Source organism: Cebus imitator, unplaced genomic scaffold (genome assembly GCF_001604975.1).
Source record: "Cebus imitator isolate Cc_AM_T3 unplaced genomic scaffold, Cebus_imitator-1.0 Scaffold694, whole genome shotgun sequence".
In the NCBI taxonomy this organism is placed as follows: Eukaryota; Metazoa; Chordata; class Mammalia; order Primates; family Cebidae; genus Cebus; species Cebus imitator.
In genome coordinates, this window is record NW_016108009.1 from 437,598 (window position 1) to 462,669 (window position 25,072).

The 25,072-nt window shown below is 33.9% G+C and overlaps 1 protein-coding gene across 7 annotated transcripts in view; it reads right to left on the reverse strand.

The window, feature by feature from the left end:
• The window catches only part of KCNT2 (potassium sodium-activated channel subfamily T member 2), a 408,182-nt gene that overhangs the window by 267,884 nt on the left and 115,226 nt on the right, over positions 1 to 25,072 (reverse strand). For all 7 annotated transcript variants that reach the window (XM_037734957.1, XM_037734956.1, XM_017518646.2 and 4 more), the window contains exons 2-3: positions 3,705 to 3,784; positions 1,369 to 1,468 (exon numbers count right to left, since the gene is read on the reverse strand). In XM_037734957.1, the coding sequence (XP_037590885.1) occupies positions 1,369 to 1,468; positions 3,705 to 3,784 (180 nt within the window). The remainder of the gene's footprint in view (positions 1 to 1,368; positions 1,469 to 3,704; positions 3,785 to 25,072) is intronic.

The following is a 25,072-nucleotide window of genomic DNA, read 5'->3' on the forward strand; positions in this document are numbered from 1 at the left end:
GGTCACTGCGCTAAACAGAGGTAAAAAGCATAGTAAGACTAGTCCTGAGAGTCTCAAAGCAGAGTGGAAAATAAAAGAAAATCTCTATTTCTTTATATATAAGGTGAGAATAATAAGATGAAGTATATACTGAAGAAAATAACACATGTAAGAAACTAGTCTACTGACAGCAATAGCAGGATCTCCAAAATAAACAATCTTTTCACAGACTAAAAATTCCATAAGGGTACCAAATGTTCCTATGCATTTTTATACCTTCACTAATAGCAATGTGACTGGTACATGCTAAGGACTCAATGAAGATATCGTGACATATTCATAATTATATTTCATTAAATTATTTTATGAAGAATTATCACAATTACATGATAAAACTTCACTTACTAATCTTTAACATTAAATAAATACAAACCTTACAAATACCTTATTACATGATAAAACTTCACATACTAATCTTTAACATTAAATAAACACAAACCTTAAACAAATACAGAATCATTTTCACTACCTAAACAAGCTGAGGGATAACCAATTCATTTAAATGCATATTATGAGCTCACTTTCCATCTTATTTTGATCTTTTCATTTTTTAATTTTCTTAGGGCAGACTTTTACATGAGGAAATAATTGTATGGACATTAGTCACCAAATTTAAGTTTTTGGTTTTGAAAATTATTATAAATTTAGTAGGCTGGACAAGGGTCCTGGATGATTATGAGATAAATATTATGCATGCAATTACACACCCAGTACCTTTCCCCACTGTTTCTAGCAAAGGGCAGAGCCTAAAAAGGAAAATCCACAAATGACTAGAAATACAATTTAATAAGAGCAACACAATTATGAGCACAAAATAAGTCAATAAACCAACGTCATTTAACTCAAATAAGATAAAGAACTGCACAGTTAAAACTGGGTATTGAGATAGATATCCTTCCCAATATGACAGAGTGTTTCCACTGAAGGTTAATAACAACTTATTATTATGAAAATATAAAACTACCATGCAGTAGAGTAAACCTTTTGGGAGTATCTGAAAATCAAGAACAGAAAGGCATTCAGGTCTTTAAAGAGACTCACCCATTTTTAAACAACAACTACTTAATACACTCTGGCAAGCAATAAAATTGTATGTCTTACAGTCCAATATTAGCATCAGAAAAACAGAAAAATAATAAAAGATACTTACAAAGAACCTACAAGAATTGTATTTATGTAGTGCTTGTAAACCAGATCAATTTAATTTGTGACAAACACCTAAAACATCCTTAAAAATTAAGTTCTATACAACGTTCTTTAAATTTAAAATGTGAAACAATTCAAAATAATCAAAATAATATTGTAGAAGGTCAGAAAAAGGTACCTTACCATTCATTTCCTTGTGAAGGGTTTTCTAGTAGTACTCGGATTATGTATAATAAGCAGCTTAGTAATTTGAGAGAAAAATTGAACAGGCGTATCCTTAGACCTTTAAACAAACAATAAAAGTTTGATTTTCATTTGAACTTAGTTCACAAAAGACTAAAAAGAATTGTCAAAAATATCAACTTTAAATACAGCACTTAAATTGTATTTAGAAGCTACACTACTATAATTGTCTAAACTCTCTGAAGTTCTTGGTAGCTGAATTTTAATCACCTGAATATTGAAACAAAAAGCAAGTTTGACAGAATACTTGAACTGCAAATGAGAGTGCATATTTTATACCAAGAGTAAATCTAGATTTGAACATTAAGAAGCCATAAAATTTATGTCCAATCAAGGTTGATTGGAGTATGCTTGTAAGTTTAGGCATTTTATATATCCACAAAATTTGGGATAAAGTTTAACTGGTTATTAAATTTAGCTGTTTAAAAAATTCACAAGCCAATTTATAAAACTTGTAACTTCACGGAATCTTGTAGATTTGATTATTAAAAACTTATATTTGTATGGTTCTATGTTATATATTTAATATTAACTGTATAATTATAATACATACCAGTTACATAATTATATATCATTTATTCATTATATAATAATATACATTATCTAATTATATAATTATAGAGAAATCATAATAGCATACACTGGAAAACACACACACAATCAGTCTCTCCATCTCTCTCTCCCTCATATACACACACATACATTGAAAGTTCAACAAATTAAATTCTATTTTTAACTACATAAAATACCCATGAAATCCTAAACTTTTGTGGGAATTAAAACTGCCATGTATGTATATTTTAAACTGTGTAGGTCACAATTATTCAGCCTGTAATATTTAATGATGATAAAGAAGAGTATTTAAGATTAAGCAAAATATGCATAAAGTCTGATTAATATGAGCATTATCGTTCCTGTAATTACCTTGTGATATCTGATTCATGCATTATGAATAAAATTTTGACAAAGGCCTTCCTATAATTATTACTTAGTAAAATCTAGAAATGAAATGTCACTTTTTTTGTCCTACATCACTGTTGTGAGTGTACTTGTGGTAACATTTCTTACAAGTAAAAAGGTTAATGCTTATTAATTGTGAAATTTCTTCTAGGTTTTCCTATTAAAATGCTGAGTACATTTTATGGGTTTGCTTTCTTATAAAATCTTTTAAATTATTAATGAAATTGTGCTGGTTTTACAGAAATGGGCCTCCTCAAATGACCGCTCAGTTGCAGCTGACTACAGGTGAAGTATTCAAACAATGCACCTACCTTTCCTGGCCTAGAAAGACAGGACTGTCAGTATTGAAATCAGGGAAATCTATTCAGATGCTGTGATCCCTTTAGGTAATATCTATTTATGAGGCTTCTTTGAATATTCTGAACAACCATATTAGAAAAGCATTAGTTACTAACAGTCTTAACTTTGAGGCCAGGCTGTTATTAGGACTACCTGAGCAGTATGCCTTAAATATTGAAATATTCTGTATCAGTATTTGGATAACGTCCCACAAGTCAAGCTTCTCTCTTTGAGTCCTACCTACAGAGGCACAACTTAATTTTGACAAGAGAATTTGGAGGTCAAAATTCACAGGGCTTAACCTCTACACCAACTAATGCAGACCTCTCCATTTCTTGTTGACACTTTAAGCAATAACCATCAAAAAAACTGCATATTGGCTTATTACATATACGGCATTATGGGAAGCAACAAGTGTCAATGGCACTTTAATCTTGAATGGGCTCAGGAGGACAGTGACTATGCCAATTTTGTCTTCTGGAAGTTCTACTTTGTTACTTTTTTACATTTGTGTGATTTTAAAAATCACTGGGATGTTAAACTTCTGGGATCTACCCTACACTTCCTGGCTCAAAAACGCCAAGCTAAGAAAGACAGGTATCTGTATATTTCAGTGCAACCTAGATGTTTCTTATTATTTGGAATAATTAGGAAATATTAAATGTTTCCTTCCCTAAATCAGACAATTATTTCCCACTGTGGTTTGTCAGAACTTTCTGAAAATATAATATTTAGAGTTAAAATGTGGGGACCCTCATTTAAATCATTTTCCTCAGTGTTTCTACTAACCCACATAGTCCACTCAGAGTCAACTTATTGACACGGAACTTGGAGAACTGATGATGTTCAAGAGGCATTAATATCATAACCGATTTTATTTATCTACCTAAAAAGTATTTTGCACAAGATTACGCAGCTCAAATATTTTGAAGTAAATATATGTACAAACAAAGAGGGGAATGAAATAAATAACTTACTTGATCTCTGGTTTTTTATGAAAAATAATTTTAGTCTCTCTTTAAATGTGTTTTCATTCATATAGAATTCAACTTGTACCCTGCAAACAGAAAATAAAAACATCTAAGTGTATGCAGCCATATCTTTATTTTTATGAAGATCAACAAATATAAAATGGTCTGTAGTTCTCTAATTAACTTAAAGAATAATATATTTTTAAATGCATTATTTGATTTAATGCATTACATGTTTTAGTGAATTACCTGCCACAGAAGATGAGAATTGATTAAAGTGCTGATTTTGAGAGAAGCAGTTACTTTCCACTTTTAAAGATACAGCCATTTCAAATATTATGCACAGTCAATTCAGCTATTTGTATTAATGAATGTAATGAGTGGTATAGATTTTTCAAAACAACACTAATGCAAACATCTTGACTATGTGTCTTCAAAATGGTTTTGAACCAGTGCTTTCCCCATTTTTACCCCCTGTTGTAAGAATCAACTGATGCTTGAAAAATTCTGTTTGGGCACCACCGCACAAATCTACTGAATGAGAACATAAAAGAGCAGGGTCTAATAACCAATTCTTAAGCCCCTGCACTATGCCTGGAGTCTATTTAGGACACCACACTCTGTAACACTTTACCTTCTTATTTATGGATCAACCAAGAAGTAGTAGTGCCAAACAGAGCTGTTAAAGTTATCACAGATAGATGATAATGCAACAACTCAATTACTAGACTGCATACGATATATTTAACCCACTATACAATAATATTAACTGTCTAAAATAACAGCATCAATTTAATAAACACTCTAAATTCTAGCAAACTGTTTCCCATGTGATAAGGCATAATATTTTCAAAATACTTAGTGAAAAGAGAAATCTTATTCAGTGCAACATAATTTCTAAATAATACTCAATTTCCTTAATTCGTCTCAAATAAATGTATTATAAGTTAGAATTCCAAAAACAGCTAAGAAAGGACTTTAATGTTTACACAGAAAGAAAGATTTAATTTCATTTTTCCTAATATGAAAATGTAATTTATATAAGCCAGATAGGGATTGGGGGTCTTTTTTTTTTTGCCGGGGGGTGGGGGAGCTTATTTGTTTTTTATTGTTTTGCAGGAGTATATACCTAGGAGAAAAAAAATAACTGACATTATAAATCTGCTCAAGTATTTGAGAAATATTTCACTACTATATTATCTTATAAGCTCTCTATTACCCTGCTTATTCAAGGAAACCCGTAAATAGTTTAAAAGCAGTCTCTTGTGTCACAAAAGCAACAGGGCATTTTTCAAATTAATTAAAACCAAGTTATATGTGTTGTATCTTCTAAAGACTTGAGTGTCCTTTTGTATCTTCTCTCTAAAGAATATATTTCTGGGGCCGGTCGCAGTGGCCCATGCCTGTAATCCCAGCACTTTGGGAGGCTGAGGCAGGTTGATCACAAAGTCAGGAGTTCAAGATCAGCCTGGCCAAGATGGTGAAACCCTGTCTCTATTATAAATACAAAAAATTAGCCGGGCATGGTGGCATGCACCTATAATCCCAGCTACTTGGGAGGCTGATGAGGAGAACTGCATCAACCCGGGAGGCGGAGATTGCAGTGAGACAAGATCGTATCACTGCACTCCAGCCTGGGCAACAGAGTGAGGCTCTGTCTCAAAAAAAAAGAATATATTTCTATTTTTATTTCCTGGTTAACATATTCTCACTTAGCTTTTTCTTCACCTTATATATCAAATAAAATTGTTTTAAAGTAAACAAAATTCTCTTGAGTTGATAACTTCTCCAGAAAGAAGCCACTGAAATGGCAATGATATCTTTCAGCAGAGCATTTCCATCTGCATGCCCATGTACATGCACACACACCTACAAATCTACATGCATATACATGCTACAAAAGTTCATGCACACACAAATAGAAACAAAACTTCCTTGATGTCTTGGAAATCCATTATTGGACATGTTTCCCTTATTTATCAAATGAAAAGTCAGTTCATTTTAAATATAGTAACTGTAAATACCAAGAACAAGCTAAAATAATTAAAATTTGTTATGGATACATAGCAAATTTGAGAGGACATATGGCTATCAAACAAATAATTCAGCAAAGGCCATGCAGATTTGCTTCCTAGAATCATCAAATTTATAAGAATGAGTCAATTTTTCAGATAATATTGGTGCTCAGTACTGGGTATTGAAGAGAGGAGCATTTTTTCACTACAATGAGATCATCTAAAGCCTTAACTAAAATAATGAGGAGTCTGGAAAGCATAGCATGTGTAGAAAGGTAGAAGAAACTAGAAAGAATTCATAAATATGAAGAGTTAGCAGTCACAGTTGTCTTTAAATATTACAGTGACCAACATTATTAGAATCCAATGTCACATAATGTGTTTCCCTAATAAATGAAATTAATAATAAATATACAAATTATGAAAGAGAATTACCCAACTTTGGAATGGCCATCAGTGTGGAGAGCTCTCTAGTACCTATAAATGTGCTAAAGGCTGGACAACAGCTTGCAAGGAAAGACAATTTTGCATGGTGTGAAGTCTATCGTTAAATAATTTCCTAATCCCAATCTAATTATAAAATTATGTGAAGTAAAACTGTTAATCCTGTGATCTCTCTGAGTCAATATAATCATTGAGGAACACGGATTATATCAAAACATGAAATTATACAAATGTTTTGTAGAGCTAAAGCCAAAAAGCAAGCAAAGTACTTTTTGATAACATGACTTATTTTAGGCCCAGAAAAATGTTCTTTAGGCTTACTGGTTGCAGCACAGAGTACAGCCTTTTTTGATAATTGATTTAATGGTAACTCTTTCCAGCACCAAGGCATGTTAGTGATAGCGTATACTTTTGAGACCTTCCTCAGCACCAAACAGTTTTCTAGCACCCAGGTATTTAGTTCGGTTTAGTGTTCACCCTTCCCAATACTTGTCATGATTTTAACTGATTTTCAGTATTATTGCACTGTTTCGTTTTTCAAGTTTAAACATGGGTTCATCTCCTCCCTCCATTCCTTCCCCCATCTTTTCCTTCCTTTCATCCTGCCTCCCTCTCTTCCTTTGCTTCTGACCTCCCTACCTCCGTCTCTTTATGTGAATTTACTTACATCTAGTAGACTATGTTAGTGTAGTCTTCAGTGCGCTCTTACACTAAGTCCGTGTACTCTTCGTGTACTCTTTCTGGGCCTTCCCCAGAACCACAGAGTTTTGAATTAGGGCAAATTTGCTCTTATCAGTTTTAAAGATGTGATTTTTGTCACATACTTATACAAATGCTAAAATTTAAGGTAATTTTGTTACATTTATTCAAATACAATAATAATGGTTGTATCTGATAAAAAAAAAAGACACTGGAATTCAAATCATTATTAGGTGGTGTCTTCTGAAATACTTTCTATTTAATAAAGTTATTTTTACATTGATCAACAATGTTTTATTTGAGTAGATCTTATATATTCTTTGTGACACTGATTTCTGGCTATTTTATAATTTTGGTTGCTTTTTAAAAATGTTTTGTTCCAATCTTTAACTTTATGGTTTTGATATTGTAAATGGCTACTATGTTGACCTTTCTTACATGTAGTGATTTTTTTTTCACATTTATTACTTGAGTTTGCTAGACAGACAATCATGTCATCTGGACACGTTCTCCAGTATTTCTACAGTAAGTCCTCAATGTCATCCGCAGGGTGTTTGCGACTTTAAAATAAATGCTATATAACAAAACCAATTTTACCATAGGCTAATTGATGTGAACAAGAGTTAAGTTTCCACTGGCTACAAAAATGTCACCAAACTTCTAAATAAAGACCAAAACACTTTGGATAATAAAGGTTGAAGGAACTATGAGCTATACATACACTCAAGAAAGACTAATGAAAACAAGCAAGGTTATTTACCTACTTGTTCCAGTTCAGGGTGACAGGGGGCCAGAACCCGTCCTAGAAGCTCAAGGGGCCAGGCAGAACCCCACCCAGACAGGATGCCATCACATTGCAAGACACACTCAAACACCAAGGGTCATTTAGACACACTAATTCACCCAACTTGCATATCTTTGGCATATGGGAGGAAACTGCAGTAACTGAAGAAAACCCACACAGATGTGGATAGAACGTGCAAACTCCACACAGTCACCCCAATTAGGAATAGAATTTTTTTTTCTCATCAATTTTATAACAAAACAATGTTGAATGAAATGGCATTATTTGAGGAACTACTGTATTTACATTTCATTGTTTTTGCCTTACTTCATTGACTAGCACTTTTGGGGGGAAAAAAGTCAAATAATTGTGGTGTTCCTTTCTTATAAGAGGATGTAATTAATTACACTTGGCTTTTTGTATCCATTAAGTTCCACACCCATGTATTCAGCCAGCAGCGGATAGGAAATATTTGGGAAAAACAAAAAACAACATCTGTACTGACATGTACAGATTTGTTTTTCTTGTCATTATTCCCAAGGCAATATAGTATAACAACTATTTACACAACTTTTATATTTTATTATGTATTATAAGTAATCTAGAGACAAAGTATATTGGAGGATGTGCATAGTTTATTGTGCAAATCTCATGCCATTTTATATGAGGGACTTGGGCATTGCGAATTTTGGTTTCCACAGAAGTCCTGAAACCAATCCCCAAGAATACTGAGGAATAATTGTATTTTGGTGATCTTGGGATTCCTTAGATATTTACACTTTACTGAAAATTATATAAGTAATGGATTGGTATTGATTTTTATAAAAAAAACATTGAATTTATCAATCTAATAGTATATGGTTGCTTTTCTTTTCACTTACTGATTTGGTGAATTATTTCATCAATTTCTATATGATGCAACTGTTTTTACCTATCCTGGAATAACATGTATTTGTGATGGTAAACAATTCAGGTAATTTACTGCTGGATTCATTATTTTAGACTTTTTCAGGAGTTTTTCTTCTACAGTCATAATGGTGTGATGTCTTTTTTAAATTATTCTAGTATCTTCTAATACGAATTAATTCTTCTATGCTCTGAAATAATTCAGATACTACAGAGATTTTTTTTGTAACTATCATCAATTTTTCCTAATGATATAAACTACCTTAATGTTGATTTTAACTTGGTACTTGTTTTTTCATTTTCCTTTCATTCTTTTGTTCTGGCACTTGAATTCAATGTAAAGCTCACCTGGAGTCTTGTTAAAATGCAGTTTTCCTGATTTACTCTTAAAATTCTTATTCAATAAATTTAAAGTAGCCCTCATCATTTCAACAACAAGAAAAATAATTCTGATCCAGACTGTCAATGTACCATTCTTTCGGAAACACTACTTTGCTTTTTTCTAGCACTAAAGCTTTGAAACCTATTTAGGACGTCTAACTTTTGTGGGTATTCTCTTTTAAATCTTATAGTAGATATAGATCATTATCAGAGGAAGGTTCTTCCTCTGTGTCTGCTTGGTACTACTAAGTGCTATTTCCCTCCTCCTTCCTTCTGATTCTACAATATTGTTCATGGAGTGCATATATAAGATTTTTATTACTGTACTCATCTCAAACAAGGGATTATCTGCCTGGACCCTCTGGTCTCAGCAGGCAGATTCAATGGATGCGCAGAAGTCCTGTTCTCTATTTATTTGCTGCTCGCTGTCCTTTGGAAAATATATATCTGAATGGTGAGTTAATATGCATAGCTCCCGGTACAACTTCCATTTCTAAGAAATTTCACCTGGAATTATTTCTGTGCTTCTAGATTGTGGCATCCCGCTAATTCCATGTTTGGCGCTCTGACTTTGTTCAGTAAAGAGAAAGTATACTTCCAAGGTTCTCTCACTCTGTTTTCACTACTAACAAAAACAAAAATTATACCTTTCCAAATGTATTACATTATTCTAAGTTTACTCCTATTTTCTCTAAGGTCATTTTAATGGGATGAATTATATCCTCCTAAAAGATAAGTCCTAGCTCTCATGACCTCAGAATTTGAACCTATCTGGAAATAAGGTCATTGCAGACATAATTAGTTAAATTAAGATGAGGGTATACTATAATAGGATGAGCCCTTAGTCAATTATGACAGGTGTCTTTATAAGAAAAGGAAAACTTGCACTCAAACACAAATGCAGAAGGAAGATGGTCATATGAAGACAAAGGCAGAGACTGGAGTTATGCTTCCAAAACTGAAGGGACACTTGGGACTACCAGAACCTGAAAAAAGCAAGGAAAGATTCTCTTTTAGAGCCTTAGTAAAGAGCATGGCCCTGCCTACACCTTTTGTTCAAATTTCTGGTCTCCATTACTGTCAGTCAACAAAATTCTATTGTTTTCAGGCACCAAGTTAGTGGTGTTTCATTGTGGAAGTGCTAGGAAGCTAATACAGTCATTTTCTATAATGGTGACAATACCAGTTCTCAGTCATACCAAGTTCGTTCATTACAGTGTAAACTCCATGAGGGGAAGGGCCATACTGAGTTTTGTCTATGCTTATATCGTTAGCATCCCACATATTACTTAGGAGCTACTCGTCATTAAAGATTAAGAGATAAATTCCTGAATGAAGGTATAGTGTGGTAGCCAATTTTTTCTTTGCTACAAACCATGAGGACTCTGAACCAATAGTATGGTGGGAGAGATAAAATCATCTTCCTTTGCTTCCTTATAACATCTGAAGATGGAAAACTTGGGTTTGTGGTGAGGTGAATCCTTGTGAACTCTTTCTTATTCCAACTTAATCTACCTTACGATTCCCCACAGATTCTTTAAATTGGTTATGAATTTAGATTTGTTTATTTATTTGTCCTTTTAGCTGTCTACGATTTCAATAAATCACTAAAAAGTATACTATAATTAATTTATTTGATTTTTACTTGAGCAAGGTAGATGCCAACTTTATAGAAAAAGAAACATTGGGCCAGGAATGGTGGCTTATGCCTGTAACCCCAGTACTTTGGGAGGCCGAGACAGGTGGATCACCTGCAGTCAGGAGTTCGAGAACAGCCTGGCTAAGATGGTGAAACCACATCTCTACTAAAAATACAAAAATTAGTTGGGTGTGATGGCACATGCCTGTAATCTCAGCTACTTGGGAGGCTAAGGCAAGAGAATCACTTGAACCTGGGAGGTGGTGGTTGCAGTGAGCAGAGATTGTGCCGCTGCACTCCAGGCTGGGTGATAAGAGTGAGACTCTGACTCAAAAAAAAAAAAAAAAAAGAAAGAAAGAAAAAAACTTTTCAAATAATTTTAGTGACTGGCCCAAATTCTTACAGCTAGGGCGGGGACAGAGTTGGAACATTGCTCTTTCTATTCTTTTTCTTGCTTCTTGCCTTCTTATCAAGTTGAGACTTTATTAGTAGGAGAATTCTAGAGCTTTAGTAAAACGTTATTAAAAAAACATTGTAAACAATAGATCCACCCATAAATACTGGGCTATACCCATCAATACAGGGACACGTTTGTTAAGGTCTGCTCTATGGTTATTGCCCTTAAACCTGATTCCTACCCATTTCCAAATATCATACTTAATTTCTGATAACCAGCAAATGAAGGCTTGCCAAACACAACAAAAACAAAAATAGACAAATACAAATTAATTAAAACTCATATATTCTATATATCAAAGGAAACAAACAACAGAGTAAACATACAATATACAGAATTCCAGAAAATATTTGTAAGCTATGCATTCAACAAAGGACTAATATCCAGAATCTACAAGGAATTCAAATAACAAGAAAAAAATACACAAACTCTTTAAAAACTGTGCAAAGGATATGAACACACATTTTTCAAAAGAGAGCATACAAACATATGCAGCCATAAACATATGAAACCATGCTCAACAATGCTAATTGTCAGAGAAATGCAGATTAAAGTCACAATGAGATGCCACCTTACACCAGTAATAATGGTGATTATAAAAAGTCAGAAAAAAACAGATGTTGAAAGGCTTACAGAGAAAAGGATGCACTTATATATTGCTGGCAGAAATGTAAGTTAGCACAACCTCTATGGAAAACAGTATGGAGATTTTGCAAAGAACTGAAAATCAAACTACCATTCAATCTAGCAATTCAACTTCTGGGTATATACCCAAAGGGAAAGAAGTCATTCATTACATCAAAAAGATATAAGAATTTGTATGTTTACTACAGCACTTACTTACAATAGCAAAGACATGGAATCAACGTTAATTGTCCATTAATGGATGACTGCATAAAGAATATGTGGGGTACATATAGATATACACACAAACACACATACACACACAATGGAATATTACTTGGGTATAAAAAAAAGAAAAAGAATGAAATAATGTACTTTTCAGCAACATGAATGGAACTGTAGGCCATTATTCTAAGCGAAATTACCTAGGAACAGAAAGTCAAATATTGCATATCCTCACTTACAAGTGGGACCTAAATAATAGGTACACATGGACATACAGAATGAAAACCCAGAAACTGAAGACTTCAAAAGATGGGAGAGTGGGATGGAGGTAAGGGCTGACAAATTATCTAATGGGTACAATGTTCACTATTCAGGTTATGGCTACACAAAAAGCCCAGACTTTACTACTACACAATATACACATGCAAGAAAACTATACTTGTACCTCTAAATCTATAAAAATAAATAAAAACTTAAAAATAAAAACAAAGGCTTGTAAAAAATAAATATTCATTTTCAAAAAGGTAGTTTTGGGCCAGGTGCAGTGGCTCACACTTGAAATCCTAGCATTTTGGGAGTCTGAGGTGGGCGGATTGCCTGAGCTAAAGACTTCGAGACCAGCCTCGGCAACATGGTGAAACCTCGTCTCCACTAAAATACCAAAAATTAGCCTGGCATGGTGGTGTGTACCTGTAGTCCCAGACTTGGGGGGAGGCTGAGGCAGGCGAATCGCTTGAACCCAGAGGGCAGAGGTTGTAGTGAGCTGAGACTGTACCTCTGCACTCCAGCCTGGGCGACAAAGTGAGACTCCCTCGCAAAAAAATTTTTAAAAAGTAGTTTCACCAGTTCATGCTCAAGTTTTTCTAACGAGTTTCTAGCTGGCTTCCAACCTTTACTATATGTACACAGAGAAACTCAATTTAAATGTTTTGCAATTTTTCCTAAGATCTTTCCCAACTTCTTTTTCCATCTAATTCTTTAATAATTACTCCAGCCTTTTAGTCAGTAACAGTTTTAATACTCAACAATTTTAGTCAGTAACATCTTACAAGGAAGTAAACATTAATTCTGATGACAGTAGCATTGTCTGTATTTTTTAAATAAAATTCAAAATAATGTCATTTTTGGAAAGGGAGTTCAGCTATGCACACGCAGACACACATATATATGCACATATATGCATGTATTTATATATGTTACATATACATATATAATATTGTGTGATTTAATGGTAATAAGGAAAGAAAATGGGATAAATAACAATTATCAATTTCTCTTATTAGAAATATTATTAATAGCCCCTCAATAACTGCATGGACTTTCCTTATCAGCCCTTAGTAATCACAACCTGTAGGTAGATGGAAATAGTCTTGTGGTTTCCATGGTAAAACACATTATGAAATCAGCCAAGAGTACTTTTCTATTAAAATACTCTTTAATGCAAAAGAGAATTCTCCTTTCAGTTAGAAAAGTCACATCCTCACGTTCAATGTACATTTGCTGGGCCAACTCTCTGTACTTCCCCATTTTATTCAAATAATGAAATCCAAGCAACCCCAATTTGATTTAAATCTAAGCATGAGAAGCAAAAGACAAAGAAATCTAGGATAATTATAAAGATATATTTTCCCATTCTTAAATTACAAAGAGATTCTGCCTCTCCATGCCCCCTGCCCAACTGTATGAGGTCGGCAGGCCTGAGCCAAGCCATTAAAAGGAGAAAGAAAAGAAAGGAAAAGAAAAATGGCAAAGAATAAAAGGTTTATTCATTTTTATTCTATTAAGTGTGTAATAAAAGTCAAGAAAAATATGCAGAATCTAGGCTTGTAATAAGTTACATTTGATAAAAATTACGTATCCTTACCACTACCACCTCAGAAAAGAAACAAACAGAAGACGCTCCTAAATTATTTCCCCATTTTTCTTTTTACCCCACCTCCACTCCTTCCCATTATGTATATCAAAACAAAAGGCCCCAAAGATAATAAACATACCTACATAAGTACATACACCTATACAAACATACATACACGGACATATGTTTACATATACTATAGATACATGAAGCTGTTAAAATCATTTATAAGCTTATAATATGACTACAGGCACCCGCAACCCCACCATAAACCTAATAGCTTGCCAACAAAACTTTTCAAAACTACCACACATAAACCCTCTTCTCCTTTTCTCTATACATAAAAGAGGAGTATAGAAAATACCCATATAATCTCTAACTCAGATGGGAATACTTCACTAGTCATTGTAAAAACCTCATAGGAAAATATAAGGATGCTCTGACAGTCTAGGATTATGAGGAACAGCACAGTTAAGTATTACAGCAAAGTCCAATATGGGGAGAAATATACATGTTTGTGGAGAAGAAACCAATAGATCTCAAAAAGTCTGGCTATGTTCAACAGATGTGAGTTGTTAGTATGAAACTAGAAATTACATGAACACACCAACATGCAGTAAAGGAAGCACTTTCTTTTTTTTAACTTAATACTTCCCACCAATAACATGATTTTAAATCAACCCTCCAAATCATCTCTTCCATTTTGCGCTTATTTGGAAGAAATCACAATTCAGTAATGGGCACAGCTCACTGGAACACATATATGCCTTTAGGATTTCTCTTCATATGTAGTATTCTTGCTTAAGTAAAAGTAACATCTATGACTTTTAATAGACAAATTCCATTGTATGAAACAGATTTAAAGACAAGGTGACACGATTTGAAGGAAGAAGGAAAAAGTAAAAGAATATAATTTCACATAATCAAAAATTATAACAATACTAATGGGTTTTCTAGGGAAACTATGTTTTCTACAAAATTTTTATGTTAACTTGTTTATTCTATACTATAGTATAAGAGATAAAAAAGATGAGCATGAGATCTGGATACGCATTTGATTACGAGGTCTGAAAACTGTTATTGTCTGTAAAATGCAGGTATTACTTCCATTTAACAGGATTGTTATAGAAATTTTAAAAACATAGTATATATGTGAAACATACAATAACCGAGCAATGACAACTCATAACTTTTTATACTGTGTTGATAATACAAAATATTCCTAAATAAAATGTATAACTGGATAAACAAAAACTGTGGATCATCTATTTCAATTTGCTGTGGTTGGTTATAATAATCATTTACTTGGGAAAAATAAGCATATAATAAAATCACTTCATTGTTTAGAAAATGCATACAGATCAATTTATTGGAGGCAACAAATAATCTGTTCACCTGGGCCAACAGATCACTTATCACACAGTAGCTTACTCATTAAGACTTGCTTTGAAGCCCTCAGTCTGTCAAACTTTTACCATTCTAAATCAGTTTTCCAACTTGAAAAATTCCCCTTATACCACAAGAGCAATGATCCTAAAGCCTGATGAGTATCTCACTTATAACATCACTCTCCTGAAATGCTGTTAAAGCTTATTCACTAAGTGAAGATAGTTTGAATAAACATAATTTAATTCATTAACAGGTTTTCTAGTGACATTTCATTATTTGTTGTTTACAGTATAAAGGGAGTTTTCCCATACTTGCTGTTCCACAACGTACTTATTTTTAGTAAAAAGTAGATGAGGTCTATGTCATCTCTTTCTTTTATTATTTTTATACTTTAAGTTCTGAGGTACATGTGCAGAACATGCAGGTTTGTTACACAGGTATACACCTGCCATGCACCCATCAACCTGTCATCTACATTAGGTATTTCTCCTAATGCTAACCCTCCCCTAGGCCACCAGACCCTCGCAGGCCCCAGTGTGTGATATTCTCTTCCCTGAGTCTATGTCTTCTCATTGTTCAACTTCTACTTATGAGAGAAAACACGCTGTTTGGTTTTCTGTTCTTGTGTTACTTTGCTGAGAATGATGGTTTCCAGCTTCATCTATGTCCCTGCAATGGACTTGAACTCATCGTTTTTTATTGCTGCACAGTATTCCATGGTGTATATGTGACACATTTTCTTTATTCAGTCTATCATTGATGCGCATTTGAGTTGGTTCCAAGTCTTTGCTACTGTAAACAATGCTGCAAGAAACATACTTGTGCGTGTGTCTTTATAGCAGAATGATTTATAATCTTTTGGGTATATACCCAGTAATGGGATTACTGGGTCAAATGGTATTTCTAGTTCTAGATCCTTGAGGAATCACCACACTGTCTTCCACAATGGTTAAACTAATTTATGCTCCTAACAGCGTAAAAGTGTTCCTATTTCTCCACATCCTCTCCCGCATCTGTTGTTTCCTGACTTTATAATGATCACCCTTCGAACTGGAGTGAGATGGTGTCTCATTGTGGTTTTGATTTGTATTTCTCTAATGACCAGTGATGGTAAGTTTTTTTTCATATGTTTGTTGGCTGCATAAATGTCTTCTTTTCAGAAGTGTCTGTTCAATGACTGCCTGTCATTTCTCTATAATAATACTCACAACTTAATCACAAATCCCCTACTAAAGGATCCTTAAGTTTTGTTTGCTCTTATAAAGTCAGGAAACAACAGATGCGGGAGAGGATGTAATGATTTAAAAATCTATATTTTATAAACAATGAATGAGTAAATAAATTCATTTCCTATAATCTTATTAAAGTAAAATCTAAATGTTATTTTAAATATATACATATATCAAAGAATGCAGCAGTAATCTAAAAATCTGGTTATCATACTCTTGTAATTTTAAATAAGCCTCTTTGATGAAACCATCTCATTACATTTTCCCTAAACTATATGAGAAATAGATAATGATATACTTAAAATTTCAAAATGCTCTACTAGAGAAAAATTCACTCAGTTCTATTAGAAAAGTTATCCAAAACTTGAAAATAGGCTAAGCAATTACTACATTTCCTTTCAGTGCAATGCTGGATGTGGCTTTCTATTTTCTGTGGTATTTTACAACTGTGAAGAAGAAGACATTAATGCATAGAGTTTTGTCTAATAGGTATCCAAATAACTTCTGCCTAATTAAAAAAGATAATTTCAAAGGTTATGGTTTATGGTCCTGTAGAACTAGGGGTGGTGTGGGGTGGTGACTGTATTTGTGGAAGTGCAGGTGGAGAGGTAACTCTTATTCCATCATTGCCTAGAATTACGTAGCTTAACAAAAGCTCTTGGACCAGTTTTAATGTATTACTGTTTCCCTCATTAATTAATGAAGTGTATAAAATTTCTGACATGTTTTCACCTTGTACTTATACAAAGGATATGTTTTTAACCTTTTGAAAATTATGCTATAACAGCCCCTCCTCAAATTAGTAAGAATTTCTTACTAAAGGCCAATGTAATATAAGTTGATGTAATCGCTTTGGAAAACAAATGTTATTTCCAATATTATAAAATAATCTATAGATTCCACAAGCTTCCAATCTAAACCACATAGACTATTTTGTGGAGCTTGATAATTCGATTCTGTACTGAGTAAAAGATCAAACTAGACAGGATGTTTGAGAAGAAGAATAAAGAGTAGAGGTTTTCCCTACTTGATATTAAGGCTTATTAGGATGGTGCAGCAATTAAGGCATTATGGAAGTGGTACAGAGAAGGATAAATTGATTCATAAAATTTAAAAAAGTCAATAAATTGAATAATGCATTAATAGATATTAATACATAACAGAGGTGGTATGGCTGAACAGTACTAAAAAAGAACTATTAAATAAATGAATCTTTTTAAAAGGTTCTCTAAGTAGCAAAAAATAATAGTAAAGAAATAAAAAATAAATTGGATATTTATGTCACATTATAGAGATTAAATCACCTGCTGAAATATTTTAAAAAATTTTAACCCTTTATGAAAAAATGATAGTTAATATTTTTGTCTTTTGAATAGTGAAGTTGTACTTTAGAAACAGAACAAAAACATAAAATAGGTATTAAAATTTCTGCCCAGGAAGATAAGAGCATAAACCAATAAATAACTTCACTAATGGGCTCAGAAAATTCTCTAAGTTCAAATTTATCAAAGATATTAATTATCTGAAATCTTAAAGAAAGTGAAATAAGTTCATAACTGGGAGAAGATATTTGAATAAAATATTTAAAAGATTTAAAATCAAGAATACACAAAGAATTTTAAGGAATAATTAAGAACAAATGTGTAACCAAAAAGATGTCAACTCACATTTCACAGAAGAGGAACTATATTGGCTAATAAACTTAGGATGAAATGTTAAACCTCATAAGTACTCAGGAAATATACATAAGACTATAGTGAGGTAACATTTTATATCCACTTAATTGGAAAAATCAAAAACTATAAAAAAGCCAAATGTTGCAGATATGTGAATCAAAGTTTTTATTATTGGTGGAGTCAGTTGGTGCAATCATTTTTGTAGACAATTTGGCATTGTCTAGTTAAATTAAGTATTTATGTATTTACAACCCAACAATTCCATGCCTAGATAAATGCATTAGAGAAACTTAAACACAAGCCCTGGGATGCATGTACAAGAAGGCTCAAAAGGCCGGGCATGGTGGCACAAGCCTGTAATCCCAGCACTTTGGGAAACCAAGGTGGCAGATCACGTGAGGTCAGGAGTTCGAGACCAGCATGGCCAACATGGTGAAACCCCTTCTCTACTAAAAATACAAAAATTAGCCAGGCATGGTGGCAGCTGCCTGTAATCCCAGCTACTGGGGAGGCTGAGGCAGGAGAATTACTTGAACTGGGGAAGTGGAGGTTGCAGTGAGCTCAGATTGCATCACTGCACTCCAGCCTGGGTAAAAAAGAGAGAGAGAAAAAAAAAGAAGGTTCCAAGAAGCACTGTTTATGTGTATAAGAGCAAAGTTGAATACGAAATGGAGGAAGCTTAAATATTCACTGACAGGGACAACTTGTGGAATATTTATACAATGGAAAATTACAGTAAAAGTTAGTAATCTATGGTTACATGCAACAATATGAATAAATCTTAGTTACATAATGCTGAATAAAAGATGCAAGTCTAAGACTATAGGTAACGTATTCACTTTCATAAAGTTAACAAAATTTTAAAAAATAATAACTTATTTACAGATGTATACACGTGTTAAGCCGTACTTTTTAAAGCAAAATAATGAAAAGCCAAAATCAGGATAGAAATTATCTCTGTGAGGAAGGTCAGAGACGACAGTGCAGGAATCTGGAGTTAGACTTCAGTTATTTATAAGATATTGGTACTTTGAGTGTCATAGATGTCTGTATATTTTTAATAATTAATTACTTAATGAAGCAGTAAATGAATGACATAAATTAAAGTCTATCCATAGGACAACGATGAGAGTGTGCCACAAACTAAGACTTGCAACTAAACTAATTCTGAGTTGCTGGGGATTAAAAGCAATTGTACATGTATTTATGAAAAACAAGCAGAACGCCATAAGTACTATCTGAGAAGAAATGTCCATGCTCTACCAATAAGTAAACTGATCAAATATTTAGCCCTGGAATTTGATAGGGAACCATATGGAATATGATTGGCAAGGTTGGATGAGAAGAAGACACATGGAAGATATTGTTTATTTAAGAAATAGCAAGTATAAAGAGAAAAAGACATAAATATATATGTGTGTACATATATATTTATATACATATATATATAACACTCAGGGAAGTAAAAGGAATTAAAATAACTAGAAGAAATGCAGCAAATCAGATAAATGCAAGACATGAATGTAGTAAGCTAAAAAGAAGTCCATGTAAATTAAAAGAACTTGAGTAGATGCTAAGAAATATATTAATAAATGGTGAAAATAACTTATCAAGAGGAACTATTTACTAATAACAACTGGGCACTATGCAGAGCACATAGTCATAATGCCTTGTGTAATCTCCACCTCCATTTTATAGATTAGAGGACTGAGACCCCTAAATTTGTGTAAAATTTATTTATACAAGAAACAATAGCTTAACAATTAAGTTTCAACTAATTTAGTAGGTAAATATTATTTCCTAAGACTTTATCATGTTTTAAGTTTATCATATAAGTGGATGTGAAAGACATGGAAATGGGACACCCAGATTCTCCTTCATCAATAACCTAGCTAGATATTCTCCAGCTGCCACCTGCTTCAATGCCTGCCTTACCTGCAAAAAGCCACCTTCTGTGAGGTCACACCTATCCCAGGACAGCCTACAACACAAAGTTTGTATCAGTGTCCACTTCCAGAGAATCCAACCAGAGACATTAGTAATCACCTTTTATTAGATGCCTATTAATGTCATAGTAACTATACCTGATGAAAAAGCAAGCAACTGATTATGGTTAAACTGACAAATAGAAGAGGAAATTGCTTTACAAAGAAAGTCTTAAAAGTAACTCACGATTCTGCGTCCGGCAATATGGTAGGCCAATGTCCCATGAAACTTTCACCGCCACCCCACCCCCCGCACCCCACCCCTGCCGAAGGAAGCATCTAAAAAAGTTGAATAAATTATTACACACACACACACACACACTTTTTTTTTTTTTTTTTGAGAAGGTGTCTTGCTCTGTCGCCAGGCTGGAGAGAGTGGTGCAATCTCCACTCACTACAACCTCCATCTACCGGGTTCAAGCGATTCTCCTGCTTCAGCCTCCCAAGTAGCTGGGACTAAAGGCGTGCGCCACCACACTCAGTTAATTTTTGTATTTTTAGTAGAGACAGGGTTTCACCATGTTGGCCAGGATGGTCTCAATCTCTTGACCAGATGATCCATTCACCTCAGCCTCCCAAAGTGCTGGGATTACAGGCATGAGCCACCGCGCCCAGCTCACACACACACTTTTTAAAATATGAATGGCTTAGCCAAAAAAGTAAGAAAAGTCCTTAGAAGTCAGAAAAGAAAATAAGAATCCACAGAAATAAGCTATCACTGAAGCTACTGTTCACCCTGGTGCTATCTGCCAATTTTTTACTGATATGAATTTCTGTTCTGACAGGCCAGAAATGTTTCAAAGAAACACTCTACAAAAAGTTCCACAGAATTTCCCCACAGCAATCTCCCACAAAGACCAGAGTCCCTAAAGGCAATGTCATCAGTGTATGAACTAAGAAAAATCATTCTTACATCAGAAAAAGATGCTACAGGCACTTAGCTGTCTTGCCGTAGTTTGAAGCAGTATGGAAAGGGAGACAGAGAGACATAATGACTTACGATTAGTTTGCTAGGGCTGCTATAACAACATAAAGTCCTGAGTGGCTTAAAGATAAATGTATTTTCTCATTGTTCTGGATGTCAGAAGTCCAAGATCAAGGTGCCAGTAGGGCTGACTTTTCTTGAGGCCCCTCTCCTTGCTTTGCAGACGACTGCTTACTCACTGTGACCTCACATCATCTTTGCTCTGTGCATACAGGTCCCTGGCATCCCTCCATGTGTTCAAAATTACACTTTTTACAGAAACACAAGTCAGACTGGAATAAGGCCCACACTAACAACCTCATTTTAACATGATCACCTCTTTTAAGACCCTGTTTCTAAACACATTCTGAGGTACCAGGGGTTAGTGCTTCAACATATAAATGTCAGCGAGTGAGGAGAGACACAATTCAGGCCATAACACTTATTAGCAATAGGTCTGAAATCACTGACTCTAATTTCTCATCTCCTAAGCTGTCTTTAACCTATTCTACGTCTCCACAATATCAGCAATTTTTCAAGGTCGCCAATGACCTCTACACATAGCGAACTGAAGATATCGGTTATCAATGCTCATCATACTTATTCTATCAGCATAAGGCACAGTTGGTCACTTCATCATACTTGAAGCACCTTCTTCACTTGACTTTCAGGACACGCCATTTTCTTGGTTTTTTTCCTAACTTCCAGGGTGCTCCTTCTGAGTAACCTCAGCTAACTCTTTCTTCTCTATTCTTAAAATAGTCCTCTTTTTAAGCTATACTCAAAATGCAATCCAAGTAGATGTTCAGGATTGCCAAATTTATGTTTCCAGTTCAGTCCTCTTCCAAATTCATATATTCATTCAACTTTCTACTTGATATTTCTACTTGTATTTCTAGTGGACATATCCAACCCAGCATATCCAAACTTAAATTCCTTGTTTTCTTCCCTGGAACCAACCTTTCCATGTTAGCTGATGCCAAATCTATTCTTCTCATGGTTCAGCCAAAATCATGTTGTTATACCTGAATCCTCTTTTTACTTGGGTGCATATTAATATTATTCTTTAAAGTTCTCCAAATAATAAAACTGTTTTAGCGGCATAGGAGAAAAACAAAGAAAAAATGCTTGCAATGAACATGTTCAGTTGGCACTAGCAATAGTGACCTAAGGTTTGAACTTGACCTCAGATTAAAATCTATTTTCAGCCGAGACACAGTGAAACAAATGAAAACAAAAACTTAAGTGAAAAATGGAAATACTGAACCCAAACTGAACTCCATCCATTTATCAATTTACAAAAATAGCAACAAAATATTTCACATCATTGAAAGTACTGTGATATGCAAAGACTTCTATTCTAAGGCATGACCTTTTATTAAATATTACTACAAAATCTGCCAGAATGGATCCCTAGGCTAAGTGATGTATAGTGACACAGAAGGAAGTACTGGAAAGGAAATAACCACCCACTGTCGTCTTCCCATCACCTTACTGTGTCTGAAAAAGGAGGAACTCTGATCTCTGCTAATTTCCCCATGTCTATCCTTTCTTATCACAATTCATTCTAATTATAACATCCAGGATTCCATAAAAATTTGGCATTAGTTTTAAGTCACATGAAAGTTTGTCATCACAAAGCTTCTTAAAGCTTGATTAAACCTCAAGCTCCACTGATGAGATATTTACCAGTTTTTGTTTATAATTGTATGCCCAGCACCTAAATCATAGTGGATGCTCACTAATATATACTGAATTAAAAGTTACTCTGCAGTAGTTACTTCTAACAACCTGTTACCATCCAAAGTTGACAACTATCAGCATGCAGAGGCTGGCAATCTGTGGATTCCGCCATCTGGCATCTATACTGAGAAACAGAAACTCCCAAATAACCTTGCTCCAAAAAGGAACACATTTATTAATTTAAAAATGCATGCTTCTGATTTGCTAGAGATAATATGAATACTCTAGCATACTATGATATCTCTTTATTTCCTCAAACAGACTTATTTATTGTACAAGTTTTCAACAAGAAAATTCACCTGGACTTTGAAGAAAAAAATGAACAACTCCTATATTAATTAAGCTCTCTTTTGCCTTGCCTTCCGGCCTTTGCCTTTTTCCTTCAGCTCTCACTTTCAATGCTACCTGAACCTTCTTCCTCACCAGCCTTAGTGAAGTGACACAAATGTGTTCTAGTTCAGTACCCTCTACTCTTTGCACAATAGTACTTATTATAATTTGTTGAAACTGGTTTTTAATGATCTGTATCCTCCAAATGGACCTAAGAGACCGAACAACTGGTTCTATACAGAACACAGAAGGATAAAAAGAGGAAATAAAAGTAAATTCTAAAAATATTTCTGTATTTTTGTATAGTTCCATGTCGAAGGTGTATACTCTCTTTGAGCAAAGTAGAAGCCTCTAAGCTTAGTGCTTTGTAAGAATAATGAGCAAAAATAGACTGAAATAGGAAGCTACCAGATGGAATGCATCATTAATAACATCTAACTATAAGCCTCATCAAGAGTTGATGTGAGGGCATGCTTCTTGCTATGCGTCCCTCCAAAGCTGCGAGTAATGGCTTTGCTTAGATCTAAAATTGTGAGGGCAGGAATTATTTCTATTTTGTTCATTTTGCTCATGTTTTCAGAACCCAAAACAGGGCCAGATCCACATATTAAGTACTCCATATATTTGCTGAGTGTTAAATGAATTTTGCTATATAAAAGTTTGCTGTTTCCTCTTGTTCTTATTTACAGTAAAAATCATGTTGACAATTATAACATTTTCTGACCATTTTTTCCAACTTTCAGTCATCCCGTCTTTTTATGTACTAATACTGGGGCTTATTTAGAATCCCCACCCAGCAATCTTCTTCAGCCTCCCCTCAGTAGTCCACCAAATGAATCAGTAGTAGTATCACTATGTTCTTTTGTGTGGGAAAAACATCACTGAAAAAAATATTTTTCTTACTGATACTTTCAGAATAGCTAATGTACTTCACAAAATTACAGTTAAAATGTTGGAAAAATGTGTAATATGTAAACATTTACTTAAACATTTAAATAAATATGTGTTGTATTTACCTATCAACTTACATATTTAAATGTGTTCCATTTGTATTTACATATATGCAATATATACTAATGCGCATATTTAAATCACTATTATATTGCTTTTTTATATCTCTTTAAAAATAGTTGATTTCCTCCTATTTTTGGATGCTTTTCATTCACTTATTAATGAATCATTAAATTTCAAAACTGTAACTGTATTAATTCTGCTAAACATGTCATTTAGAATCATGAATCTACTTGTACTTTAACACATGAGCTATCTCTCAGACCAAGAATGTTTGAATTTTAGATCAATTTTTAGAAACAGAAATAATTACAGCTCATCTCAAACAACAAATGAAACAAACTCACAACAGATGACTTCTAGATGTTCTAGACATTCAGCCTCTTGACATAATCCATGTCTCTAATTTAGGAAAATTAAAAAATATGTTTTCAAATACCAACAGAGTATCGGGGAAGCTTTCTGGTCCTGGTACACTATGGTTTGTAATACTGATGAAAAAGGACTATGAGGATTCTGTTGCAAGAGATTTCCAGCATTTCTGTGATAAGTATAACTTTACTAGCAGCCACTGTTACGAGAATAACTAAAGCACGGTCCCATCCACGACCCCGAGGCTTGCAAGTAGAACCGAGAAGACTGTCACCTCACATTGCTACTGCTATCAAGAAGTCTTTCAACTCCAGATGTAAGGTTATTAGGTTTCCATTAACAGACAGTCATTCCACTATATAAACTAGATGATAAACTCTGAAAACTATTAATAGCATGCAGACTTGCTTACAACTGTAGTACTTATGAAAATATGCATATTTCATTTGTACATTTATAGAAATTAACGAGCGTTGACAACATTAACAATGAAGATGTATACTTCAGAAGTTAGGGAAAAGCTGATATGAAATTAAAGCCTAACTGTAGATGAACTTTGTGAAACTAACTGAGAATTTTGTAATGCAATTTTTTATTTTAACAACAGGTCACATTTTGCCTCATTAAAAAAAAAAAAAAAAAAAAA